Source organism: Monodon monoceros, unplaced genomic scaffold, assembly GCF_005190385.1.
Source record: "Monodon monoceros isolate NGI ecotype Baffin Bay Population unplaced genomic scaffold, NGI_Narwhal_1 Super_Scaffold_18, whole genome shotgun sequence".
NCBI classification, from domain to species: Eukaryota; Metazoa; Chordata; class Mammalia; order Artiodactyla; family Monodontidae; genus Monodon; species Monodon monoceros.
In genome coordinates this window covers 166,035,335-166,063,209 of record NW_021703774.1, presented here as the reverse complement: position 1 = coordinate 166,063,209, position 27,875 = coordinate 166,035,335, and the positions used below count along the sequence as shown (strand labels likewise).

General features: G+C 54.0%; 2 protein-coding genes across 9 annotated transcripts in view; one reads left to right on the top strand and one right to left on the bottom strand.

Moving 5' to 3' along the window:
• The first annotated feature begins 1,540 nt into the window (after positions 1-1,540).
• On the top strand, positions 1,541-12,773 carry HTR6 (5-hydroxytryptamine receptor 6). The gene is made up of 3 exons (XM_029230420.1): positions 1,541-2,260; positions 11,960-12,118; positions 12,311-12,773. The coding sequence occupies exons 1-3, from the start codon at positions 1,547-1,549 to the stop codon at positions 12,758-12,760; spliced, it is 1,323 nt and encodes a 440-aa protein (XP_029086253.1). The 5' UTR covers positions 1,541-1,546; the 3' UTR covers positions 12,761-12,773.
• Positions 12,774-14,927: 2,154 nt separating this feature from the next.
• The window catches only part of TMCO4 (transmembrane and coiled-coil domains 4), a 95,590-nt gene continuing 82,642 nt past the window's right edge, over positions 14,928-27,875 (bottom strand). For 7 of the 8 annotated variants that reach the window (XM_029227487.1, XM_029227485.1, XM_029227486.1 and 4 more), the window contains 2 exons: positions 22,992-23,109; positions 14,928-16,083 (listed from right to left, as the gene is read on the bottom strand). In XM_029227487.1, the coding sequence (XP_029083320.1) occupies positions 15,670-16,083; positions 22,992-23,109 (532 nt within the window). In that variant the 3' untranslated portion in view covers positions 14,928-15,669. Of the gene's footprint in view, positions 16,084-16,109; positions 16,460-22,991; positions 23,110-27,875 lie in introns of those variants that run through there. The other variant, XM_029227491.1, reaches the window with a different exon arrangement.

Sequence of the window (27,875 nt, the reverse complement as noted above, 5' to 3'; positions counted from 1 at the left end):
CCTTCTTAGTTCTGGTTGGGGGTGGGTGGAATACACAGCAGCGTTGCACAGGGTGTGCCCCGCCCCACCCCCTCTACCTGCAGTGGCCCCACCCCACCTGGCCAGGGGATTCCCCAATCTGTTCCCACTCTTGGGTACACTGGGAGTGCCAACACCTCGGGGTCTTCATCCTTAGCACCTGGAGCTGTCAGGGGGCAGGATGGTTTCTGCTCGGAAGGATTGTGAGGGGGAGGTAGCCATCTGTTTAAAGGTTTGAAGGAAGTATTATATAGGCTATGGCATATTATATACAATAGATATGTACGTGTGTGTAGTATTATATATGTGTACATATATGTCAAGCGATCTGCCCAATACCTCCCAGCGGGCTCCCCCTGGTAGCGGGTAGGCAGCCCCACAATGGGGAGCAGCCCTGGGTGAAGGCGGGCCACAGCCTCCTCCTCTGAGATCCTCCTGCGCCCCGTGTGGGTGGGGAGGGGCATGCGGGGGGTGGAGGCTGCTAGAGCTGGGAGGCGACCTGGCGCAGCCGGAATGCTCGGGTCATCCCTCTGCAAACCTGGGGGTACCAGGAACCCCGCCTGCCTGCTAGTCCTGGGCTCGGCTCTCCCCGCCCACCGCGGGGCTGGGCGCAGGCTCCGCGGCGCGGGGACAGCGCGCTCCTGGAAGCAGCCACCGCTCTTCCGTGCGCGCCGGCCCCTCGCGGAGTCTCCCGGTCCCTGGGCGCCTGCCCGGCCCGCGGCCGCTTTTTCCTCTCCTGGCCCCGAGGCTCCTGCCGCAGTCGCCGGCGGCGGAGTAGCGCTCAGCGCCCCAGGTACCGAGCGCGGGAGGGAGCGGGGCCGGCGACCCGCGGCCGGGCGGAGAAGGGGCGGAGGCGCGTCCGCGGCTCCTTCTCTCTCCCTGCGGGCCGGCCCGGCATCCTCCCTCTCGCTGCGGGGACCGTGTCCGCCCGAGCTCGGGGTGCCTCTGCGCTGGCTCTGAGACCTACCTTCCCCGCCAGGGGCTTTGCTCTGGCGCGTGGACCCCCCCACCCTGCAACCCCCAGCACCACGGCTCCCCACCTGGCTCACCCCCACTACGCCCACCTGCCGCGGGGCGGCCTGGATAGCGCCCACTCGCCCTGGGTTCCCACCTCCCTGGGTCCCTGCCCTCGACCCATCTTACCGCCCGTCCCCTCTAGGGGCTCTGCTCCCACCCGGCCAAACGCTCCCAGAGTCAGCGTCCCGGTCCTCCTGACTTTCGGCCCGCTCCTTCTGGAGGGCTCAGCTCAACAGGTGCCTCCTCCCAGACTTCTTACCGGTTTGCTCCAGGTGTCCCTACATCACACCCGAGGACGCCCAAAGGCCCCCTCTCCATCCTCCTCGGGTTGCTGGTCCTTGACCCAGAGCCCCATTCATACCTTCCCACCTGCGGCCCCGGGGGGTGGTCTGTTCTCACCGACTACGCCCATCCAGCCTCTGCACCTGCAGGTCCCTCTCTCCGTCTTCCCGCCCACCCTACCTAGTCCTCCGGACCCCTTTCGGGCCTCACGTCCTCGCCCTCCGCCCTCATGGTCCCAGAGCAGGGCCCCGCCAACAACAGCACCCTGGACTGGGAGTCGGGGCCGCCATCGGAGCCGGGGGGCAGCGGCTGGGTGGCGGCCGCGCTGTGTGTGGTCATCACGCTGACGGCGGCGGCCAACTCGCTGCTCATCGCGCTTATCTGCACGCAGCCCACGCTGCGCAACACGTCCAACTTCTTCCTGGTGTCGCTCTTCACGTCGGACCTGATGGTGGGGCTGGTGGTGATGCCGCCGGCCATGCTGAATGCGTTGTACGGGCGCTGGGTGCTGGCGCGGGGCCTCTGCCTGCTCTGGGCCGCCTTCGACGTGATGTGCTGCAGCGCCTCCATCCTCAACCTCTGTCTGATCAGCCTGGACCGCTACCTGCTCATCCTCTCGCCGCTGCGCTACAAGCTGCGCATGACGCCCCCGCGCGCTCTGGCGCTGGTCCTGAGCGCCTGGGGCCTGGCCGCGCTCGCCTCCTTCCTGCCCCTGCTGCTGGGATGGCACGAGTTGGGCCGCGCGCGGGCGCCCGCCCCGGGCCAGTGCCGCCTGCTGGCCAGCCTGCCCTTCGTCCTGGTGGCGTCGGGCCTCACCTTCTTCCTGCCCTCGGGCGCCATCTGCTTCACCTACTGCAGGATCCTGCTGGCCGCCCGCAAGCAGGCCGTGCAGGTGGCCTCCCTCACCACCGGCATGGCCGTCCAGGCCTTGGAGACGCTGCAGGTACCCGGGGCGCGCAGGGAGACCCGGGCTTGTGGGATGGAGAAGAATGAGCAGCCATTGGGTGCTCACTAGGCATCCACCATGTAATATACAATTGCTGACGACCTCCGATTGGTCATTCCCAGTTCCCACCTTCCTTCTGAACTCCAGACTCAATGTCCAGCTGTCCACAGGACGCTCCAGGATGTGGGGCAGTCTTCTCGAAGGTAACAGGTGCAACAGGGAATTCAGGGGGTCCCAACTCTCCCCACCTGCTCGTCCCCCCGTCGTCCCCATCGTGGCAAATGGCACCATCATGGCATCGCACGCCAGAAACTTAGGAACAATTTCTCTCCCTCATGCTCATGGGATTCATCTGCAAGGCCTGTTGGTGCTGCCTCTAAACATGTGTCACCTCCAATGCCACCTTCCTGATCCAGGCCACCATTGCTTCTTACCTGGGAGCCTTTGATAGTCTCCTGCTGGCTCCCCCTGCCTCCACGCCAGACCCCCTCCTATCCATTTTCTGCACAAACAAAAGCAGAAGCGTGATCACCTCACCCCCTTGCTACAAACCCTTCAGTGGCTCCCCATTGCTCTCAAGATAAAGGGGAGACCTGTGTCAGGATCTGGCCTCGGGATCCGGTCCTGACCACCCCCCCAGCTGCACCTCTTCCCCTCCCTGCCCCTTTCTCTGCAGCAGTCCTGTGGCCCTACTGACACTCCTAGTAGGCACCAGACTGACTCTGTGCCCAGGTCTTTGCACTGGCTGTGCCCTCTGCCTGGAATGTTCTTCCCCTGGAGCCGCCCTTGCCTGACTGAGACTCTTCTTCAGCTCACAGGTCACCCCTTCCCAGAGGCCCTCCCTGACCACACTGTCTGCAGACCTCCCTGCCCTCCCCCACCCTTTTATTCTTGATCCCGATACCCTGTTTATTTGTTGCTCTGTTCATTGTCTCCCCCACTGAAGTGTAAGCTCCCACGAGGGCTGGGTGTATCTGAGTGAGTTTTGATCTCCACTGTGCATAGTAGGTGCTCACTGGTTACCTGTGAATGGGGTCGGCGCTCTTTGCTCAAGATCTGCAGTGCCTAGAGTGGAGTGGGTCACACGGTACCCGAGTCTTATTGTTCACGCCAAGGGATGGGACTTTAGACTGATCAGGCCTGAGCCCTAGAGAATTAGGTCACAGGCCCCCAAGAAGATCCCAGATGGGCTCTCCAGTGTCATCTTGGTGTAGCCTCAGGTGGAGGAGGTGCCTGCAGGATGGGAGGTACCTTGGGTAGGGGGGTCACTGGATAGATGGGGGCTGAGAGGCCAACACCCTGGTCGGCAGCCCCCGCAGAGCGGCTTACCCGTGTCATCCCAGCAGTGAGGCCCATCAAGTAGGAGGACAGGGTCTTGGGTGGACGGGAGGTCCTGGCTGCGGCCCTGCTCTCTCCCCCATCTGTGCTCACTGGAGAACGTTCTTGAGTCTCACCAGGTGGCTGTGACCCTGACTCGGTTCTGCAGCTGTAGGGCAGCTGCCCTGGGCCATCCATCTCTCTCCCTGGGTTCCTGTAAAGGAGCGTTTCCCAGACGTCAGGCGTTGGAGAACTGCCTTGTGGTATCTGCCTTGCTACCCCTCCACCCACCCTCACACGTGCCTCAAGGCTCTGCATCCGTATGTACTTAGCATTTCCTTGGAGACATCTCATTTATCTTCTTACTTCCATGAACTTATTTAGAAAGAAAACTTCTTTTCTCTTCCGGAAACGGACAGTCAGTCTCCTGGCCATAAAGAGAAGGTGATCACGAACACAACCTCACCGAGGCTGCAGAAGCACCAGCAGTGTTACTAAAGCCCAGCTTGGATGTGGCTGGAGATGCTGAGCCTGAGGCCGGCTTTCTCTTTGTTAGACGTTGGAGGGATGTTAAAGACACAGTACCATTGACACGAGACTTTCTCTTGATGTAACCAGAAGAGCTGGGAGGGAACTGTAAAGGCCTATGTTCCCACTCTGTGACTCAGTTATTTTATAGGGTGTCCATTTACCACTCAAGGGTATCTCCAATTCTCACACTCTGGGGAGCTCTGCCCCAGTGACTAAGGAGGTGAGAAGTTGGCCGGCCTCGGTCTGGATTCTCGGTTCCAGCAGCGTCTGTGATGCATAGATTTTCTTTCCATGAAGCTAACTGGCCAGGATTGTACCTGAGACTGTGGCCTCAGCACCTGGGCAGGTGTCCCCCGAGCGCTAACAGCTGCAGCTCCACAGCCTTTGAGCGCTCTCTACCTGCCGGGCACTGAGCTAAGTGAATCCCCCGAACACCCAACGGGGCAAATAATTACCATCCCTGTTTGACATCTGGGGAAACCGAGGACCGGTGACGCCCAGGGTTGCACAGCTGGTTAGTGAGGTTCCAGCTCAGGTCTGGCTGATGCCAACGCCTGGATCTGAGCGTCGTGCTGCCTGTGGGCAGTGACATGCTCTTAAAACATTGACCTCAGGGACGCCACCCGGTGTGAGACCCTCCACGCCACCGGCTGTGCCTTCTCAGTCTCCTCTACTGGGTCCTCCTGCTTCTCCACCATCCGAGGTATCACCCGGCCTCAGTCCTCTGACCTCCTTGCTCTTTTCCCACATACACTCAGTGAGCTGGTCTCGTGCCATGACCAGAAGTGCCACCTACCCACTGATGACTTCCAGCCTGGGCCACTTACTTACCACTGCCCGCAACAGAACTCCGGATTTTCCAGGCTCCAGACATAGTCTCTCCCTTATCTTCCTCATGTCGACTAACTAATATGAGTTGCTCAGGCCAGGAACCTTGGAGGCAGCCTGGATGCCTCTCTTTTTCTCACACTGCACACCCAGCATGCTTTCTGCTTTCAAGACACTTCTCATGTCTCGGTTGCCTCCCTTGGTCCCCTGGGCTTCTGATGCCTGGGTTATTGCAGTGATCACCCACTGGCTTCCTAAGCCCATCCTTGCTCCCTTTTGATCTTACACAGCAGCCACAGCGAGCCCTTTAAAATGCAGGTCCTGGGAATTCCCTGGTGGTCCAGTGGTTAGGACTTGGCACTTCTACCGCAAGCTGTGAGGCATGGCCAAAAAAAAAAAAAAAAAATGCAGGCCCTGTTATGTCATTCCTCTGCTCCTTCTCTGGCCTCCTTTCCTTCCACCACCCTCCACACTCCTTCTATTTCAGTTCCCCTGGCCCCCTTGTTATTCCTTGAGCATACCAAGCACACTTCTGCCTCAGGACCTTTGCACTTGCTGCTCCCCCTGCCTGAAGTGCCGTTTCCTCACATCTCCGCATGGTTCTCCCCCTAACTTCCATCACTTTCTTCCGTCCTCTGCTTGGCTGTCTTCCCTAATCACTTCGTCAAAAGTAGTAACGGCCATACTTGTCCAGATCCCATCCAGTCCTAATTTCCTAAGTTATTCTCAGCAACAAATACCACCGCCTGACATATTATATACTTTCCCATTTACTGTTTGACTGTTTATTTCCTCCTACTGGAATGTAAGTTCTATGAGGGTGAGGACTTGTCTCGATTGCTATATTCCCAGAACTTAGAACAGTGCCTGGCGTGTCGTGAGTGGTCAGTGCACAGTGATGAGAGAAATGAAATGAACAACAGTGCTTCACAGAGCCAGGGGTTCAATCCCAGCTCACATCTCTCCCTTTTCTCCCACTTTTAGAAGCAGTTCTTGTAGCTGATGAATCCTGCACTTTTTAGTACGTTGATTCACTTCCTTGGTACTGTGTTGAGTACCTCCCTTGTGCTGTGGTTGCAGGGATGAGTGGGTCTGAGAAGATCCTGCCCTGTTGGAATCTACTTTCTAGCTGGAGAGAGAGACACTGATCACGAAACCCTATCATGATGAGGGTTCTGGAGCTTAGAAGAAGGGTGCCTCCGCCAGTAAACATTCAGGGTCTATTACTCCCTGTGCATACGTTTGCAAACTGAAGCAAGGAAGTCACGAAACCAAAGGTTGGGAGGAGTCTTCATGGGTCATTTAGCTGTGGCAGAATGACCCGCAGCCTCTCAAGCCAGCAATGTGTTTGTGCAAATTCTTCCTACTTTCTGGAAAGCCTTTTCTCTTTATTTGAATGAGACAGTGTCAGACTCTCCCATTGCCGTTGCTTCCAAACCCACTCAGATCCTAAGTAAGCCTTCTGTAGGGCAATTTTTCCTTATTGCCTGGAGAATTGCCTGCATTTGGGGAATTTGCTTCTGGGATGCTGCCTCTACTCTGGCCTCCTGGATTGTGACCCACTTCCCCCACCCAAGCTGGCCTGCCCCAGAGTCCAGCAGCATCCAGCCTGGGGATGGAGGCGTTCTCAGTGCCTGGACCTAAAGGAACTGATGAGAATGAACAGAACTTGGGGGTGTGTTAGGCCCCTTTCCTCCTCTTTCCAGCCCCACTGAACCCTTAGCTCCTTCTCCAATCCAGCCTCTAGCTTCCCCACAGAGGGAAGGGGGCTGGGCACCAGTCCCTGGAGTCCTGGCTCTTCAGGGGTTTCGGACAAGGGAGCTGAGCTGGCTGGAGCATCTTTCTATGCCTCTGTCCACCACATCTGCCTATTGATGTGAATGGCCTTTTAAAAAGCCACTGGTTGGCTCAGTGGTTTCAGTCAGGTCTTCCCAGCCCCAGGGGCTGTAAGAAAGAGTTCTGCTTAGAGGCCAGGCAGGGCATATGGGCTGGGGTTGAAGAGAAGGGTGTGAGAGGTGGTGGTGGTGCCAGAGTGAGATGCCGCCAGGGCAGGAGTGTGTGTGTGTGTGTGTGTGTGTGTGTGTGTGTGTGAAAAGTGGGTGCCCATGTGGGGATGGGACGCATCCTTGGGGGATTCCAGAGGGACCAGTGTGGGTGCTCAGCCTGCTGGGGAGCAGCAGTGGGAGGCTCAGCTGGGAGTTCCTGTGTTCTTAGCCTCTTTCTCTCTCTGCCAGAATTCCTGTGTGTCTGTGGTCAAAACCCTTTCCCTACCTTCTTCCTCTGCACCGCATCTTTTCCCCTTCTCTACCCCCTCCCTCCGTTCTAGCTCACCCATCCCTTCCTTCTGCACCCCATATCTTCCTCTCTCCCTCAATTTCTCCTCCTTTTCCTCCTCCCCCAGCTTTTTCACCCTCCATCCCCCAGCTGTGCATCATTCTGTCCTAGTGATCCATCTTCCCTTCCATCTCTGCTTCCTCCTCAGAGGAGGCTGTGATCACAGAAATATCTTGGAGGGGGAGGAGGGGGCTGAGTGGGAGGCAGAGGAGCAGAGGAGCAGAGCCGAGCATGACAGCCTTTGCTGCTGCTCAGAACGAGGTTGCCTGGTGCAGCTGGGGCAGGGCACAGGAGCTTGTGTGTCTGGCTGAGCACGGGTTCAAATCCTGCCTCTTTCCCGTCGCAGCTGGATGACTTTGGATGAGTCACTCACCTCCGTCTATCTCAGGGGTAATGCTATTTATCATTTGAGGCTGTTTGAATAATGAATGAGATGATATATATAAACCTGGCGCATAGTAGGTGCTTGACAAACGTTAATTCCTATCCTTTCCTCTTGATGGTAAAAATGCACGGTTCTGGGGGAGCTCACCCCTTTGAGATTTTCTAGGGGGAAAGATCACCCTCGCTGCCATGAGCAGCCTCGTCACCACTATGAAGGAGCCGAGGTGAACACAAATAACAATAAACAACAACAAGGTAACAATCACACGGTACTTACTGTGTGCCAGGCACTGTTCAAGTAACTTGCTATTATCTTATTTAACCCTTACTACAACCCTACAAGGTAGATGCCATTGTAATTGCCATTTTACAGATGAGAAAGCTGAGGCATAGCGAGGTAAAGTACCTTGCTTAAGTTCACTCAGCTAGTTTGTAACAGAGCCATGATTTAAACCAGGCAGTCTGGCTCCAGGGTCTATCCTATTACCCTCACACTATGATTAGTTGATCGTACACATTTGAAATTACACGAGGGAATACGTAAGTACACTTTAAAATGAAAATTCATCAATAACGATAAAATAAAAGACCTCTCTGACCTCATCCAATCACCTCCCACTCCTACGTCTCTCAATGTCTTTCCGGTTCTTTTTCTGTGTGTCTCCATATTTGTTTATGTACCTAAAGAGACTTAGTGCTTTGCTTTGTGTATTTTTTTAAACAAAGGGAATCATGCTGTATCTCTTGTTTGTACAACTTGCCGTTATCACTTGATAATGTGTCGTGGAGATCCTTCCATTTGATCAATTCATTCTTTCAAACATCTGTGTTGCATTCTATAGTGGTAATGTACCGGGGTTTATTTAACCACTCACCTTTTGATGGACTTTTGGGCTGTTTCTAATTTTTTTCCTATCACGAATGGTGCTGTGGTACACACTCTTGTCCAAGCCAAGTGTAGAGACACAGGTACGGGTTTTTATGGACATAAGGACCTGTAAGCGGACTTGCCTCCTGGAAGGGCACTGCCAAATTGTCCTCCAGTAGCTGCCCTCTGACAGTGACAAATGCCACAGACATGTATAAGGGACATTCAAACAACAGAACGTGCCACGGGGCCATGAGGTGGCTACAGGGCAGAGAGAAGTGGGAAGGGTGAGGCTGGCATCAGCCAGAGCCCAGAGTGTGGCCTGGCGGTTGCCATTGGCTTCTGCTCCATGAGGGACTCTCAGTGACAGTGGTGGGGTTTTACTTGGGGGTGCCATCCTCCAAAATGGAAACGGCCTGGTGAAGTGCAGTTTCTGGAGCCAGAGATGACTTTGATTCCTAACTCAGCACTTGTCTGCTGTGTGACTCCTGGAAAGTTATTTTGCCTCTCTGAACCTCATCTGCAAGATGGAGATTATAATACCTTCCTCCCATAAAGACTCAGTGGCAGAATGAACATCAACTGCTGATACATAGCAAGTGCTCAGTAAGTGGAGATGATCATTTGGGGTCACTGGTACTTTTGTTTGAGGCTTTGTACTGGCGTAGTGTGACCTTGGGAAGGTTCCCCCACCATCTCTGAGCCTCAATTCCTTCTCCCTTCCTTCTTGCTTGTGTTCTTGGGTCAACTTTTTGGGGAGAAGAGGAGAAAGAGAAGTACAGGTTTGTTCCTAGGAAGACTAGAGAGGGACTCTCAGATCATGGTTAGTCCTTCTGGATCATCCTCCCCTGCTGACTGCCCCCAAAATGTCTCCCTGAGTGCCTTGGTACCCTAGTGCCCTAGAGCTCTAGCAAGATCACAGCTGTCTTTTGCCCCCTCCCCAGGTCTCCAGGGGCCAGGGGGTACCCGTGTGTCTAGGGCTTTCTGGAGACGGTGTCTCCCTCTTCCCCATATGTCTCTCCCCACTGGTGGCAGCAATTCAAAGTCACGGCAGATCCTAGGAGATTCTTTTGGGGAAGCAGGAGCCTCTCCCTCCAGGTTGAACAGGTTGGCCCACGGGAGCCATATAGAGTTCACTCTGGAGAAGAGAAAATGAGAAGGAGAGAGAAAAGCAGATCCTCTTTTTCTTCCTTGCTATAGCATAGTGGCTCAGAGCATTTGTCCTGACATCTGTGCTGCTTTGGAAAGCTCAAGCTGCTGGCAGAAAAACAGGGCTCCTGAAGGTGCTAAAAACTCCCCCAACCTCATACTCATACTGCTGAATCGACATCAGGGCTGCTATGTATTTACACTTACTCTGTGTCAGGCACTGTGCATGCATGTATATCCACAGGTTCAAAGCAACTCCGTAAGGTGAGTATTTTCTCCCATTTTACACATGTGGAAACAGAGACTGTCAAGATCACAGGGCGAGTAAGTGGTAGAGGCATGATTTGAAGCCAGATCACTTGTCTTAAAACAAGCTCTTGCCTCTGCACAATGCTGCCCCACCAAGACAGAGGGGAGAAATCAAGGGCCTCTTTTAGGCTGCTCTGGGTGTCTTTGATATTTGTCTAACCAGATTTCACTTGGAGAAACACATCGAAGGGTGGGAGTTGCAGTGTGCCTGTCTCCCCTCTCCTGCCACTGCCATTCCAGACCCTATAGAAAGATATTGTAGGGATGCAGCTGGGTTTTCAGCACCATGGACAGTAACCAAGCCTGGCTACCCTGAGGAGGCGGGGAGAGAAAAAGGGCTGGGAGGGGGATGGGGTAGGGGGTTCGGCTTTGGTGCTCGAAGGGCTGACACAACTTGCCTTTGCCTCCTCCACCCCATTTTCACCTGTGAAGGTTGCCTGGGAATCTGGTTCCCTTCCTGCCTCCTTCTCTTTCATCTTCCCATACCCAAACTATCTTTGGTTGCCTCAAGAGCTAAGCTGGGCTCTCATGCAGTTTAGGAAATGTTGGGGGGAAAGCCCTGGCTTTCAAAGCCCAGGTATATTCCCAGGCAGCCCACATGCCCCTTCATAATTCAATAAATTGTGCGCACCTCTGCATACCAGTATTTACTTAAAAATTGTCAATATAGGTGGCGCTTGCCTTGTGGAAAGCTGATATATGAAAATCCAAATTGATTACAATACATGGTTCAGAGGAGGGCTTCACATTCCAGCTTTCATGGACCCCTAGGGGTTTCATGGATGGACTTCACAGTGGTCTCTGAACCCTCTGGACATGAGGGAACTTTTTTCTCTGTGTGTGTGTTTATTTATAAAATTTTATAAGACTTTTGTTTTCTGAGGAGTGGTTTTGTAGATTTCATTAGAGTCTCAATGGACTCACAGTTGAAAAAATTAAGAGAACCTCTGGGCTAGTGGGTCATCTGGGATCAGAGAGCCTTTTGAACGTTTTGGGACGCCTGCGCTCCCACTTGTAAAGTCACATTATAACCCCTCGTGCCGTGTTCCCCATGGAGCAGCTCCTAGCTTCTTCCTCCTCCTCTCCCCTGGTTCCCGCTCACGGAGTCCACGTGTGCGAATGGAGATGTCTGTCACTCCACAGTGAAATCTGTGTGCAAAATGCCAAGGTTGCTTGCATCCCTAGTAATTTATACAGATTTAATTGTACACGTTTGTTTTGGGCACATATTTTCAAAAATGCACTTTATTTTGTGGAGTCTGGGAGTAGCGGTGCAGACAAAACCATCACTCCAAAATACGAAGAGAATCCATAGGCAAAGAGATTGCCAAGCCCTGGACAGCAACTGTCCTCTTTTGTCAAGTACAGTTCAATTGCGGCTAATTCTTGTAGTGCCAAAGTGCAGTGCAGGACAACACTGCCCCAAACACAAATCCAACAGTTCAGAAGACCCACACGCCTTGCAAAGGACAACATTTGACACTGGCCAACACACATGACCATGAGCCCCAGCACCTAGGAAATCTCACTGTACTTTCTAGAGCTCCTCGTGAGGCGCTGGGTCAGGGTCATAGCTCGGTGCAGGACCAGGACAAAGGCTCCGTCTATTTCTGGAATCAGGGCTCAGTCTGGTGCTAAAATTGGGCTCAGTCTGGTCCGGGGTTGAGGCTCAGTTTGAGATCTTGTTTATGTAGGGCTCAACCTACGGTAGGCATCAGGGGTTCAGGGCCATGAGTAGGGCTTGGCTTATTGCTGATGTCAGGGCTCAGTCTGAAGCCAAGATCAAGGTTCAGTCGGGAGTCAGGGTCAGGCCTCAGTCTAGGACTACAATTGGAGCTCATTCAAGGGTCAGGGCTCAGTTTAATACTGGTACTAGGGCTCAGTCTAGAATTAGGAGTAAGGCTCAGTCTGTGGCTGGGAATAGGGTCAGGCTGGGGCGCATTCTTCACTAAATCACGTGGCTTTCCTTTCCTCAGGTGCCCAGGACCCCGTGCCCCGGGGTGGAGTCGGCTGACAGCAGGCGTCTAGCCACCAGGCACAGCAGGAAGGCCTTGAAGGCCAGCCTGACACTGGGCATCCTGCTGGGCATGTTCTTTGTGACCTGGCTGCCCTTCTTTGTGGTCAACATAGCCCAGGTAATGCTACCAAAAGGGGCAGGTGAGTCCACGCCCGGTTGCAGAGGCCCTGAGCCCTACCCCTGTCCAGACCTGGGGAGGGAGGAGGGCGGGCTGCCTCTCCATGTGTTTATGTGTCTGTCCCATCCGTGCTGGGTGGGGTGGCCTGCGTCCCTCCTCCAGGACCAGGCATGACGTGCCCCATCCCTCCAGGCCGTGTGCGACTGCATCTCCCCGGGGCTCTTTGATGTCCTCACATGGCTGGGTTACTGCAACAGCACCATGAACCCCATCATCTACCCGCTCTTCATGCGGGACTTCAAGCGGGCCCTGGGCAGGTTCCTGCCGTGTCCCCACTGTCCCCGGGAGCGCCAGCCCAGTCTTGCCTCGCCCTCCGTGCGTACCTCTCACAGCGGCCCACGGCCGGGCCTGAGCCTGCAGCACGTGCTGCCACTGCCCCTGCTGCCGAACTCGGACTCGGACTCGGACCCGGGCTCGGGGGGCTCCTCAGGCCTGCAGCTCACGGCCCAGCTGCTGCTGCCTGGAGAGGCCACCCGGGACCCCCCGCCGCCTGCCGGGACCACTACCGCAGTCAGCTTCTTCAACGTTGATCCTGCGGAGCCTGAGCTGCAGCTGCATCCGCTTGGTACCCCGAGGAACTGACGCAGGCTTGGAGAGCTGGACCGGATGGGACCAAGTCCCTGAGGCCCTGGACCAGCTCTTGGCTAAAACCAGGATGCTACAGGTCTCCCGGGAGCCCGCTGAGCTCCAGGGGGGCTGCACGGAGCCAGCTCCCCGTGCCCACTCCAGGCCTCCTACCTGGAGGGCTAGTTGCTGGCTCGGTACAGTTTTCTCCAGGATGCCCCACTATTGAGTGTAACTTGTGGATGTGTGTAGAGCAAGGCTGGGGGACTCCAGGGAGTGGGGTAAGGACCTCTTGGCCCAGATTAGGATGAAGACAACCATCTCCTTTGCACGTTTCTGTCAGACTGCGTGGGAGGGACACCTCTGTCTGCAGAGGCAGCTTGGCGCTGGGCCAAATTCCTCGGTCCTCCAAGTGTGGTCCGTGGGCCACCGCCTCAGCTCCCGGGAGCCTGTTAGAAACGCACACCTCTGCCCCACCCCGACCTGGTGTTCAGCAGGTGGATCCTGCGCACATTATCGTTTGAGATGTGCTGGTTCAGGTGATCTTTAACCCCGAGAATGGTTTGCTAGACCGTTTTTGGACCAGTCAGGTTCTCAGGATACACCTGCCCGCACACAAAGCATCTGAGCCTGGGAGTCAGGCAGGCCTACGTGTGAACCTCTGCTTCACCACCTACCAGTCCTCGTACAAGTTACTTAACCCCTCTGAGCCTATTACTCCACGTGCAAAATGGGAGTAACGATGCCTGCTTCATAGGGTGTCTTGAGCGTTAGGATACTGCACACAGAATGCCCGGCACTCGGCAGGTGGTCGGCTGGTGGTCCCTGCTGTTACAGCTCCTGGCCATCCAGCCCCCTGGCCTCTGGCTGAGGGCCAGGAAGGGCTCTTTGTTCCCACTGTTCTTCCACCTTCCTCCTCGTCTTCAGCCCCGGCCCAGATCTCACAGCTTGGCTCGCTCTGGAAGCTGGGTAGGGCCCCCACCCCAGCTCCCAGGCGGCTGCACTGCGTCTCCTGGAGCCGAAGGGAGAGCTGGTGGCTTCTGCTCAGCACCGGGAATGGTGTTCCTCTAGCCTGGACTTCCTTGGGCCTAGAAGGGAACCAGCTGGTGGGGACAGAACCAGCCCTTGACCACCTCCTTCTGGCCTTCCCAGGGCTCAGTGGGAGTGGTGGCCATCGGGTCAGCAGAGTTGTAGAGCTGTCCCTGGTGTGGGCTGGTGCCCTCGGGCAGGCAGGTGGACCCTGGCACAGGGGCCTGCTTTTTTCTGACGGGGGAACTCTTGGTTCCCAAAGCTTACCTACTTTAGGGTTTCTTTTTAGTCAGAGGTTTTTCTTACTCTGCTTCCCACCTCCAAGTTCCATCCACCCAAACTCCCAGGGGCCTCCACTGGCGGCCTGGAGCTCTCCTTGGTGCTGAGTAGACTCAATTCTGGCCATGCCGCTGGCTGTAGAGGGGCCCTGGTGCTTACTGGGGCTCCCCCTCTACCCCCAGGCCTGCCCCAGTGGACTCTCAATAAACACTAGCTGAGGCGGTGACCGTGGTGTGAACCGAATTCGCTTGAGGGGCCACTCAGGCTGTAGAAGCAGCTGGTGAAGTGGGAAGAGACTCTGGGTGCAGGTGTCCTGGGTTCTGGTCCAGACTCTGCCCTGAATTTGCTTTGGGACCTCAGCAACATCATGTCCTCTCTCGGGGCCTCAGTTTTCCGTGGGTGACATGAGCTGTTTGGATTAACAGCAGTAGGAGTTCTGTAAATATTTTTTGAAACAAATACACGTACCCCTGAGCACCAATTTGGCTCCAACACTCTAATTCCCCTGCCTCTCCCCACTCCTCGCTGCCTCCCCTGAGCTTGTCAATATTTTCTCTGCCGGGGCCTTGGTTTCCCCATCTGCACGATGCGGGGGGGATTATCTCTGGCCCGCTCATTCAGAGACAGCGGGAGGACCAAAGGGGATGGTTCCAGGGATGCAGATCCAGTGGCTAAGAGCTTGGGCTCTAGAGGCCGACTGACTGGAGCTTGAGACTGACCACCTGTGTGATCTTGGGTAGCTTACCTAACCTCTCTGGGTCTGCAAGTGAAAATGAAGATAATAATAGAACCTACCTCATAGGGTTGTGGTGAGGGTCAACTGAGACAATCCAGGTAAGCACCCTGTACACAGTAAATACCTAATAAATGGTAGCTGTTATTATTATTTATTATTAGAATCATCACACCTCTGTTTCTGCTATAGGAAATCCCCATCTAATTCATTCTCGTCACAGGCCCAGTCCACACTGCCTGCTGATCCAGCATTTTTTCACCACGTTCTGTAACACTTCTTCACCACGTTCTGTAATTGTTCTGTAACAGTTATATCCAGGGCCACTACGTGGCATAACTTTGGGGGGCGCCCTTCACATCACGTCTTTATGATGCTGCCCCTGTAGTTGTGCGGTGCACAGCCTGTACAGTTGCATGTGGCAGATCTCATCGGATCTCCCAAGAGCAGAGAGAATAAGCTGCTTGTCCCACTTGTACCTGCTCCGTAGGTGTGGCAGTGGTGCCTGTGGGCGAATGGGTCGGCAGACACCAGGCTTTTGAGGCTGGGGAGCGTGGCTGGGTGGGAGCCTCAGGCTCCACAGAGCTCCTGAGCCACCTGATGGGCAGCCAGACCCTACAGCTCTGACCCGAAGCACGGGAGGCCCACGGCTGGTCTAGTCCTGGGGCTCTACACTGTGCTTGGTTGACTCTGCAGAGCTCTAGCCTTGCTTCCTTGGGGAGGGGACGGTGTCTTCTTACAATCCCCCTCCTTCCAGTACCAATGTCTTCAATTTAGGAAAGACAGTGGTGGAAATTCTGCATCTCCAGAGCTCATGTGAGGGACCCGGTGGAGTGGGGTAAGAGAGCACTGCATATAGAAATCTGGGAGAATGACTCTTCCGGGGTCAGTCCAGCCCTGGGCAGGACCCCTGTGTCTCGCTGGCACAGTCGGGGCAGCCCAGTGGGTTGGGGCCCATGCCATGGCTGCAGACAGGGGGGCTCTCAGCAGGGCTGGCAGCATCAGGAAGAGAGGCCCCTTCAGACTGGTCCAGTCTCACTGGCACTTGGGCTTGGCTGGGGTCAAGAGATGTGGCTGCTTTGGGGGTGTCTCCCAAGGGGGATGTGGGACCTTGGGTTTGCCCATCCTGGTTGGTGGTCTTATCCGATGAGGAGGGCGCTGCTGCCTGGCGAGGCTCCTCTTGAGGCAGGCTGCCTGGGGCCAGCAGGAGCCCCTTCTCGTCCCAGCCTGGCTTGGTGTGGATGCCCACGGCCTTCAGGATGACGTCCATCTGCTTGGCGTAGTCCAAGTGGCCGCTGACCTGTAGGAGGACAGTGAGTGAGGACCACGGGTGGTGGGCAGACCCCAGTCCTCCCCAGGGCTCCTGGGCCTCTCCCTCCGCATCTTCACCAACCAGTCACCAAGGCCATGACTCCAACCCTCAATGATTCTCAAGTCCAGAGTGGGTGGGAAGCCTCTGGGTTCAAAGCTGCTCTAAAATTTCTTAAATAAAGACGAAGGAAGCTTCTCTGCAGAATCTGGGTCCTCTGGGGGCAGGAAAGATCCTCCTGTTACAGTTGGAGTGGAAGTTCCCGTTCTCTGCCTGCAGCTTTAGGTTACAGTGGAAGGCTCTGTGGATCACCAGCTGTGGGACCTTGGACAAGCCCCTGTATGCCCCTGACCTCCATTTGCCTCAGCTGTAAAATGGGGACAGTAAGAGTAGTTACATCAGAGCGTTGCTGTGAGGGTTCCTCCAGGACAAAGCCCCCAAATCTAAAATAGAACTATGGCTAGAAAGATTGTCAGGTACTTTCTACAATTCACTCTCCCTTAGTCATAAGAGCTCCAGTTTATAGCTGGGTACATTCTCCAGCCTCCCTTGTTGCCAAGCATACTACGGTGATGAGTTCTGGCCAATGAGATGAAGCAGCAGTGTTATGCGGCGCTCCCTGGGATTCTCTTTAAAAGGGGGAGTGCTTCGCTTTTACCCCTATTTCCTCTTTCCTGCTGGCTGGAATTCAGACAGGATGGCCAGAGCTGTGGCAGCCACCATGAGCCATGAGTTGGCTCACTAAGGATGGCAGAATAGCAAGACAGGGAATTTTGGCCCCTGAAAGCTATGGAGCCACCAGCCCTGAACTGCCTCTTCTAGCCTTTGCCTATGAGACAGCATCACCTCTTGTGTGTTTAAGCCACTTCATCTGGGCCTTTATTATGGATGGAACCTTCACTAAGACAAGGGTCAAGAACTCAGAAGTGCCCACCCCCTTCTTGAGAGAAGAGAGACTCCCCTATTTTTGTGTTGGCACATATCAGTGACTGAAAAATAGGGGCGTGATTGGAGTGCCCGATGCCTAACTGAAAATGGACAATGGTCGACACACAGTAGGTCCTTAATACATTGTAGGAAATGAGTTTATTGAATATGCTCCTTTGACAGGTACTGGCTGCTAATTGGAGGTGAAGAAATTGAGGCAGAGAGGTAAAGTGACCTGCCCAAGGTCACCCAGGTGTCAGAGCTGGGGTCTGAATCCAGCCCTGTTCACTTCATAGAAGATCAGGTGTGTGGTGGGGAAGACTTTAAAAATCATTTTCATTTTACAGATGAGAAAAGAGAAACCCAGAGAGGGGTGGTGGTGTCGTGACACACAGCACGTGAAAAGCACAGCCGTGTGCTGTGCTTGAGACGCTGAGAGCAGAGGCTGCTTCGCTCAAATCTTCTCCCTGAGATGGAGCCTTGCGCTCTCCCCAGCCAGCCTAGGGTGCCTGCTTTAGTGCCAAAGGCAAGCACAAGACAGAACAGTCCTTCAAGGCTGAAGAGGAAGGTTTTTGTCTAAAAAGGAGACAGGAAAGCACTGGGGAGGCTTGTGCTGGGGAGCTTAGGAAGCAACACAAAGGCTCGGCTGCCAACACCTGCATTTCCATTCGAATCACAAATCACACCGGGTTATTCCAATGACTTTGCAAGAACACAAAAGACAATTCCCTGTACAGTTTTGTTATTTTCTCATTACCTGCTTACTTCTTGTTCTTTTCTTTACAACCACTTTTAAAGAGTGTTCAGTGAAAACACACACATGTATACACACAGAAGAGGCTTTTCAGATCCCTGGGTTCAGGGTGGAGGTCAAGGTAGGGCAGCATCTTTCCATAGCGGCTGGACATTAGTGGCTGCATGGCACTAGAAAGAACCTAAGTTTGGAATCAGAGACACGGGGGTTCCAGACTTGGCTCTGTCTCTTTCTAGTAACTGGGTGAGTCTGTACAACGTCCTGAGACCCAGCTTCCCTGTCTGTAAAATGAGGATCATGACACCTCATACCTTGAATGTCTGCTATGAGAGCCCCAAGGGCCTGGGACTTTGTGGGAACTATTCTGTTCCATATATGACCCCAAACACTTTTATAGGGACATTACACAATTAGGGTTAGTGATACCCATCGCATGGGGTTGGTGGGAAGAAATAATACAAACCACAAGGCACAGCACCTGGTACACAGTAGGTGTTCCACAAATATGAGTTCCTTTTAATTTAATTTTCTTGGAAGGAGGGATAGAAGGTAGGGAGTGAGCTAGGCAGATCCATTCAGGAACCCAAAACGGCTGCTGAAGCTCTAGCCATCACATCTGAATTCGGGCCAGCAGTAACCTAGACCCACAGGGACAAACAAGGATGACCTCCCTATACCTTTTTAATGTTGGTGAAGGGCTGGTACTCGGGCTGGGTGGAGGCAGGCAGGACAGGAAGGGAGGGAGGTGTTTACGGCTACTGGCTACAGCTGATTCCAGATGGAAATTCCACTGTGCAGCTGCCCTAGAATGCAGAGCTCTGGACCTTCTTGGCTACAAGTTGGTCCAGGTCTCAGCCAAGCCTAGTCCCTGATCTGCCATTCTGCAAAGACCCAGAGGCAGAACTGGCTGGCAGAGTTCCAATTGTACAGGGAGCCAGAGGGATGGGAGAGCAGGAGTGAGGTGGATGGGAAAAGAACCCCTTCTGAGCAGTGGAACATTCTGGCGTGGCTGATGTTGGATAAAGATTTCAGCCCAAGACCATCTCCCTGGCTGTCTAGATGGAAATCTGCCACCTGTCCAGATATGCTGGATGTCCCTGGTGCTGAGAAGCCTCCCTGACCTTCCCACGCTGGTTACGGACCCTTCCTGGGGCTCCCCTGCAACAGCACTCACTACACACCATCGTCTTCATCTGCTTGCATCTGTCTGTGTTCTGATAGACCGTGTGAGCTGAGGAAGTGCACGCCTCTAACTCACCTCTACTCCCCACATACAGCCCTGTACGCTGTGGGTGCTCAGGGTAACCAGATCCACACAGGATGAATGGGCCTCAGCGCTTCTGGTTTCCTGCTTTGCAAGACACCTTGACTTACCCAAACCAAAGCTGCTGCCACCTGTCTCTGCCTGGTCAACAATTCCCAAGCCTACCAGGCCCCCTGGGGCTCCTTTACCTCTTGGGCCTCAGTTTCCTCCTCTGTAAGATGGGGCTAATAAAGATACGTACACCATACACCGTGTGGGCTGGTTGTGAGGATTCAACGAGATAATACACGTCACAGGCTTATTGGCCTAGAGTTGGAGGTCACTGACTGGAAGCCACAGAGGTGCGTGAATGCAGACAGTGTGAACGCGCTGGTTAAGAGCCCAGGCTCTGAGGTAGGTTGCCTAGTTCATCTGGCTCTGCCACTCACATGCAGTGTCCCTTCCTGCGGCCTCAGTTTCTATACCTGTACAATGGGGTTATTATCCCTACTTCATGGCACAGCTATGGGGATCAAGTGACATAAGGTCTGTAAACCATGCAGAGCAGTGTCTGGCACACTGGCTATTGTTGTTATTATTCCTGAATGTCTATTGTGTGCCAAGCCCTGTGCTAAGCTCTAGAAGCCAGCTGGCGTTCTTTTGGGACATCAAGACTCCAGAGACTCTGGGCTGGGTCTCTGCCCCCAGAAGAAACCTCGTGACGTGGCCCCCGGGGTGGCAGAAACCCCCACCCGCTGCAACCCAGTCCTCACACAGGAGAGCCTGAAAGGTGGGCAGGCAGCCTGGCCTTTGTCTGCTCCGTTCACCAGAGATGCCCTCTGCCTGCGACAGGGCCTGCCCCTGGCTCACTCCTGTTCAGGCTTGTCCTGAGATCAGGAGCCACCGCAGACCACGTTTGTGTCCCGTGGCTGACGCTGGGATGACGCTCAGAGGGCTCTGCCCACGTCAGCCCGGCAGGGAGAAGGAAATTCTCCTGTAGAAGGTCCTGTAGGTTTCTGCTCCGAGCACAGGGCAGCCAGTGCTTCGCAACAGCAGTCACGAGGACTCTTTTGCCAGCAACCTCTCTTCCAGCAAGAATTTTCAAGGAAAAGAGGAGGGCAGCACAAAGGCAATGCTAATTACCTCTAATTACCCAGAAGAGGAAAGCACTGCTTTTTGTGATGTGCTCCTAATGCGATAAAGAGCTATTGTTAGGCAGGAGCTGGGAAGCTGCCGTGAAGGCAGTCTGAGTGGGGAGAGGAGTCTCTGAAGCTGTGGTCCCAGAGGCAGAACTGAAGGTGGACACAGGGGCAGGAGACGTGGGAACCAGCATTAAACGAGGGCCTACTGTGCACCAACCATCTCGCATGTGCCCTGGAAGACAGGTGATATCTCTTGTTTCTAGGATGAGGAAACCGAGGCACAGAGAGGTTCAGTCACTGGCCTAAGGTCACACAGCCAGTATACCAGTGGCAGAGCCCGGATTCTAAGCCAGGCCTCTCCGGCACCAAAGGCTGTGCTCTTCCCACTGTATCCCATTCAGGGGCTTCCCAGGGCAGAAACTATCTTTCAAGGGCTTTGTAGCATTTAAAGGAAATTTTCATTTGAAAGGAACGTTCAGCCATTCCTTTTCACATTTGATTCTTGTGGCAGAGAAAGACCCCTGGAGTGGTGAGGCATCAAGTCACTTCTCCCCTTCACCCCATCAGGGTATAGGGACCCTCAAACAGGACAGAGACCCCTGGACATGGGCCAGGAGGCATCACTGAGTCCTGCTGTTTCCTGGGCTTGTTACCCAGCTTTCCTCACTCCCACAGGGAGGTGTACAGCACAGGCTCTGGACCTGGTTTCAGAGACCAGATCTATGACTCTCTGGCTACACTGAATCTATTCTCTCAAGCCTTAGTTTTCCAGTCTGTGACTTGGGGATGCCCAATACCCACTATACGGGATTGCTGTGAGATTGGCATCACATGAAGCAAGTCTATCAGGGATAAAGATGATCTAAGGAGATGGCTCTAGGGCTTGAAGTTCATGTCTGTCCTGGGAAGACTGCCTCTTGAATTAGGAGTGATAAGTTTCATGGGTGGATGAGTCTAGAAACTCTTCTTATTCTTGGACCAATACCAGCCCCCAAAGCTGCCGGTCAGGAAGGCCGGGACTGCTTCACTCGTGTTGTCTGGTGGGTCAGGACTTGTGAGCTAGGGCCCTGGGAGTCTGGGGGAGTGAAGATATAAGCCAGGACAAATTGGCCACAGTGACATGGTGGCAGGCTGGGTGGGAGGCCCAGGAGACCTCGGGGCAAGGTCACGGCCCACGAGCTTCAGTGGCAGCAGTGCCTGATAACGTTCTGGTTTTAAGTTTTTGCGCTAGAATCCCCCTGTGCTCTCTTCAACCCTCAGTCAAGTTTCAATATGCATGCAACTCAGCATTAGCTGTGCTGGTGGGGGTGGGTCAGGGTGCCCGGCTTCCCCTACGAGGTGCAGTGCGTGTGCGTGCGTGTGCGTGCTTGCGTGTGTGCATGCGTGTGTGTGTGCGTGCGTGCGTGTGCGTGCGTGCGTGCATGTGTGTGTGTGTGCGTGTGTGTGTGTCGTTGGGCCAGGCTGCTGTTGAAGCTGAAGGGAGAAGCCAGGGTCCTCCGGGGTGCCCCTCCCCAGGGGAGTTTTCAGATGCCCAGGGAGGGGCCTGGACTGTCTGCTCTCAGGTAGGATGGTGCGGCTGGCTCAAATTACTTATGTGGTACCTGGGGAAATTGGGTTACGCTCAGGAAATGCTTGGTACTTGATAAATGGCAGCCAGCAATGTAATAATTGGAAAACAAAGTTCCTGTTCCCGTGAACCTTGCAACCCGGGAATTTTCACTGGCTGAGTTTGCTTGGGGACATAACTGCAGCTCAGTATATCCTCATCCTCCTGGCAGCTGGCACCTCTCCCACTGGTTCTCACATCTACCCAACCTGGGGCGATGCCCACTGGCTTCAGTCCTGCTCAGCCCTGTCCCTGCTCTGTGACCCTGGGCAAGTCCCTCAGCCTCTCAAAGCCTCAGGGTCCTCATCTGTACAGTGGGGATACGGATACTGCAAAAGGTTTAGGGCAGAGCTGGGCATCGAGTGCCCACACATGAAGCTATTATTAACTCCCTATGACAGACATGTGGTGGGTGGACGAGGTTCCTTCAAGCCCAGAAGATGGCTCTAGAAACTCAAATTGGGTTTGTGTAGCTGCTGGGGTGGGCTCCCTCGCATTGCATTCCATTCCCAGCAAGAATTCTTTTCATTGTCTGCCCTGCCTAGTCTGAGATGTGTAAGAATCCTTGGGGAGTATGTTTAAAATGCAGACTTTCAGGCTCCACCTCCTAGAGACTGATTTAGGAGGTCTGGGCAGTGGGGCTCTGGGATCTGCATCTTAAATAAACTCTCCAGATGATTCCAAGGTGGGGGACCTGGGAACACACTTTCCCTGCTCTGTATTCCACGGTTTCACAGCCTGGAAATTGGGTGCTTCTGCTCTGGTCCAGCCTGAATGCCTCCACTTGTGTCCTCTGGTTGTTTTCGTTACTTCCAGGAGAAATAGACTGTCCTGACCAGTAATGTCGGCTGGGGGAGTGAGTGGGGGCAGTGGGAGGAGGAGTGGGGAGGCGTAGTGGGAGGGCAGTAATATAGGGGCAAGAGCATGGGCTCTGGAGGTTCAAATCCAGGCTATTAGTTGCTAGTTGTGTGATGGGAACTTTTCTAAGTCTCAGTTTCCTAATCTGTGACATGGGGATAATAGTGCCCGCCCCAGAGGCCTGGGGACAATGCCCCAGCACAAGGATGGTGCCCGTGAACAGGAGTTACCTCTTCCCAAGTGAATTCTCATGACCTCCCTCCTCTGGGGTGGACTGAGCCCGGGCCAGTGTCCCTGGGACCTGGGTTGCTGGGCTGGAGTAACGAAGTGCCCACCCCTCCAGCCCCAGGAGAGACAGGTGATACTCACCATGGAGGACAGGTCCACGTTCTCCACCCTCTTGTCCTGCAGCAGCACGGGCTGTAGGCCGGCCACTCGGAGCTTCACGGAGGACGTGCGGTAGACAAAGCTCAAAAGCCAGTCCCCACTGTGGGCAGAGAGGACGGAGTGAGAAGGGGCGGACGTCAGCCTCAGGAGGGCCCTGCCTCGCCCCGGGGGAGCCTGGTGGGACGGGAGCTTCTGTGGGAAACCAGGGCCCCACTGCACCCGTGTATGATGGTGGGAGCTGCAGCCACTAGCATTTCGGGAGCATTGCCCAGGGCGTGGCGGCTCCAGGGAGGCTGCTTTGTTTCCTGCTGGGCCCCCAGAGTAGAGAACAGCGCTGGCCTGGTGGGCAATAGACGAATATCTGTTGAGTGAGTGAATGAGGAAGCTGGATGAAGTTCTCCACAGTCTGCATGTGGCTGGGTGAGCTGCTCTCAGCTGGGGAGGGTTTCCAGTTCCCAGGGTGGGGGGTGGAGGCTGGTCCAGGGCTCCCTGGGAGACGAAAGAAAGGCAGCAGGGCGTCTGCCTGCGGGGAGAGGATCACGGGGAGCTGGGGCCACCATGCTCTGTGGCTTGGAACTCTGGGTCTGGGCCCCCATCTGTCTTTGAGCTGGAGGGACCAGCTGTGCTTTCCGAGACAGGCCTGGCCCAGCCTGCAGCTCTCCCTGCCCTCAGCCACCTAGGAGGTGAGCGCGGCCCCCCGAGGCAGGTCACACCCCTGGAACACTCCTCCACTCTCATGGCTGCTCTGAACACCACGCCCTGCCCCCTGCCCCCCATCCAGACATAAACCCTGCACTCTGGCAAGGAGATAACCCCGGACACTCTGTGGCCCGATTCTTCAGGTACACCGAGCACTGTCCACGGGAGACGTGGTGTGTGGGGTCCACGGGACAGCCGTGCCCCTCGAACCCCTGTGCCCTGTCCGGGGTGAAGCTGGGCCCCTCCCTCAGCAAGTCCATGCACATGGACCCCTTTGTTCCCCCTCTGCCTCCAGGGCTGAGACCCCACTTAGCACACTGGGCGTCTTTTGTTTAGACCGAGTCCAACTCCGGTTGCAGGGCCATTTGAGCCCATCGTTTTTGTGCGCTTGTGTGAAAGAAGGGCCCTCCCTCCCCGCGTGTGCAGGTGAATGTGCTGAGGGTCAGGAGTCCCCAGCCTGCCCGCGTGACCCTCTGTGCCCACTGGTGAGGCCCCAAAGCTGTCTGGGACCCAGGGTGTTGTGGGCTCTCCAGGCCTGACCCTCTGGGATCTCTGGCCACATGGGTGCCTGTGTGGTTACCACCCTGGAAGCCTCTAGAAGGCTGGGGTCCAGAATTGAGGGGCTCTCAACAGACCTTCCTGCTGTGCCCCACCCTGAGCTCATCAGCCTGTGACTCCTTCTCTGAATCGTCCACCAGGTCCCTCGAGCAGAAGCCAGCAAAGCCATGGCCTAGGCCTCCCTTCCCGCCATGGCCAACTTATCACGGAATCCTGCAGATTTGTACTACCTGCCCCTACTCCCCACTCCCCCAAAACCCATCCCTTCTGTTCCAGCCCTGAGATCAGGCAACTCCCCGCCCAGCCCCCCACGGACAAAAGGAACGGCCTCCTCCTCGCTCCTGGCCTCACCTCTCTCCAGCCACTGGGGTCTTCAACTCTCATCCGACCATGGCCCCCTCCTCTCAGAAGCCAGCCTTGACTCTCCACTACCCACAGGCCTTCTCTTCTAGAAAATTCCCTAACTGCCAGAGAGCAATGTTTGCACGTCGCAAGGGTTATCCTAATACTGAAGGCCCAAGAAACACTGTCCCTCAGAATGATGGCTAGGGGAGAAGAAAGGAGACTGACTCAAGTTGTTTTATTAACTAATCGTGAGGCTTACATGCATCCAATACAGGGTGTGAGGGAGGCCCCTATACGGTTCTGACATAGAAAGCAAAGGAGCAAAGTCAGGATTGTTCCTTCCCAATGATCCGTCTTAAACATGACAACACTCTACTTACAATGTTAAATGTACTTATTCATACACATGTAGGGGCAGGACAGGAACATGTGTTAGAAGGTTCCACATCCTCAAAACTGTGCTAAGCAAACCACAGGGCCTTTGCTGGCATTCCAGACCCTCTGCGCCCAGCATCTGTCTCTTTTGCCTGGGGTGGGCCACGAGCCCAACCTCTGGACCACACAGAGCCAGTCCCACCCTGTCAGTTACCAGCTGTGTGACCTTGGGCAAGTTGCTTGACCCCTCTGAGCCTCAGTCTCCTCGCTGTAACCTACCTTCCGGGGCGGGCAGGAGCGTGCACAGAGATGGCACATCGTGTACCCAGTGCTCACACACGTGAGCGCTCAGGAGGTACCGGGTACGATGATACCTGCCGCTCTGGGCCTTCGTGGGCAGTGTGGCCTCTCTCCTGCTCCGCCTACTCTTCCAGGGTCTGATGGGCTCCTATCCATCTTTTCAAAATTCAGCTTGCATGTCACCTCTCCAGGGAGTGCCCCTGAGCCCTTCCACTTGACAGTATTAATCCTCTGTCCCTCATGTGACTGGTGTGTGCTCCTCTTGTGACCTTTGTTACACGTCCTCCGTGTGTCCGTTCCTGGGTCTTTTCTTTTTCCGGGCAGAGAGCTTGTTGAGGGCAGGACTGTGCTTAGGGCTGCATCCTGTATCCTGAGCAGAATCGGGAACTCCCTCGGGGGTGGGAGGTGGGTGCAGTGCCCAGCCAGCCAGGCGTCGATGGCCCTCCAGGCCAGGCGGATGCATGCAACTGAACCTTGATTCACACCGCATGACCTGTTGAAGGGTGTGCCGTGGCTGCTCACAGGCCTGGAACCACTTGTGGGCAGGGGGTCCTCCCCGTCCCTTCTGCCATTATCCCCACACGGTACTGGAGCAGAGATCACACAGGGAGTCCCCCGGGGGCTCAGAACAAAACCCTCTCATTGCAGATATCCCAACTATCAGGGAGACAGTCTCACCTGAGTTCACATCCTGGCTCTGCTGTGTGGCCTTGGTGAGGCACTTGACCCTCTCTGAGCTTCAGTTTCCTCACAGTATAATAGGGGACAGAACCACTCGCCCGGTTGGCTTCCAGGGGGTTCGTGAAAGCCCAAGCAAGTTAACAAACTTGCAAAGAGCTTTATTAATGTACATGATAAATTTATAAACGTATATAGTTTGGGAGTGTTGGCCTGAAGCTCCCCCCAGCCCCTCATTCCACTCCCAGTCTTTAAGTAGGCTTACGGCAACTAAAACACTTCTGGGGGCCAAGAATATGAATTCCTGGTCAGTGCTTAATTTAATCAAAAAATTACAGTTATTGTTTTGGTCTGTGCATTCCTTCCCTCTTCTCTCCTTCTTCCTCCTCTCCCCCTCCTCCTTTTTCTCTCCAGAGAGATGGCTCAGGATCTCACAAAATAATGGAAAACCAAACTTACTAGCCTCAGGTTCTCAACGGAACAGATGGGTTTAATAAGATTTTGCTGCTTTCATATTGCACACATGCAATTTTAATTCTTTCCCTTTGCTGTTTATGAAAGGATCAAAAAAATCGTGTGCTGCGAATATGCCCAGTAATAATAATTATAACCGCTATCGCTTATTGGGCACGTATAAAGCCCCAGCCTTTATCTTACATAATCTCATTTAATCTCCCCAGAACCCCTGTGCAGGAGGGACTGTTATTCCCATCTTATAGGCAGGAATACTGAGCTTCAGATTTGTTTGCCCAAAGCCACCTGAGTGGTAAATGGTGGAGCCAGGATTTTAACTGAGGGCTGTCTGCCATCAATGTGGTGGCCATTCCTTCTCTTTGCTTGTTTTTAATTAATTAATTAATTAATTTTAAAAGATTTTTATTGGAGCAGAGTTGATTTACAATTTGTGTCAGTTTCTGCTGTACGGCAAAGTGAAGCAGTTACACGTATACGTGTATCCACTCTTTTTTAGATTCTTCTCCCATACAGGCCATTACAGAGTATTGAGTAGAGTTCCCTGTGCTATACAGGAGGTCCTTATTAGTTACCTATTTTATCTAGGGTAGTGTGTATATGTCAATCCTAATCTCCCAATTTATCCCTCCCCCCACCCCTTACCCGCTGGTAACCGTAAGTTTATTTTCTACATCTGTAACTCTATTTCTGTGTTGTAGATAAATTCATTTGTACCCCTTTTTTAGATTCCACATATAAGCAATATCTTCATTCAGTATGACAATCTCTAGGTCCATCTATGTTGCTGCAAATGGCTTTACTTCATTCTTTTTTATGGCTGAGTAATACTCCATTGTATATATGTGCCACATCTTCTTTATCCATTCTTCTGTTGATGAACATTTAGGTTTCTTCCATGTCCTGGCTATTGTAAATAGTGCTGCTGTGGACATTAGGATGCTCTTTTCTTATTTTTTAAACTGTCCTTACTTAAAAAATTAAAGTCTCTTTTATTTATATATATATATACACACACACACACACATATATAACTGAATCACTTTGCTGTATACCTGAAACTAACGCAATGTTGTAAATCAACTACATATCAATTAAAAAAAAGTCTCTTTTAAGCCCTACCTCCAATCCCTGTCCACTCTTTAGGAGTGACCACTGTTATTAGTTTCTCATGGTCCCTCTGGACCTGCCTGTCCATTTTCAGACATACAGATACATATATGCACACGCAGAAACGTTTTCCTTCGTAAATGGGATCATAGTACGTATTGTCGCACTTGCTTTTTTCCCCCTTAACTGTTCCCCTCTTTGCGGTCATTCAGGTTGTTTTAAATTTTTAATTATAAATGAAGCTGCAAGGATCCCCTTTGTGCATCCATCTCTGTGCATGTATCTAGTACAGCAGGATCCCAGAAGTCAGGATCTGTGGGATCAGAAGAT

Excerpts from the sequence above, each read along its gene's own strand:
- HTR6 (XM_029230420.1), top strand. The coding sequence starts at position 1,547 with ATGGTCCCAGAGCAGGGCCCCGCCAACAACAGCACCCTGGACTGGGAG. Across the intron at positions 2,261-11,959 it reads AGGCCTTGGAGACGCTGCAG|GTGCCCAGGACCCCGTGCCC; the intron begins GTACCCGGGGCG and ends TCCTTTCCTCAG. Across the intron at positions 12,119-12,310 it reads TTGTGGTCAACATAGCCCAG|GCCGTGTGCGACTGCATCTC; the intron begins GTAATGCTACCA and ends CCATCCCTCCAG.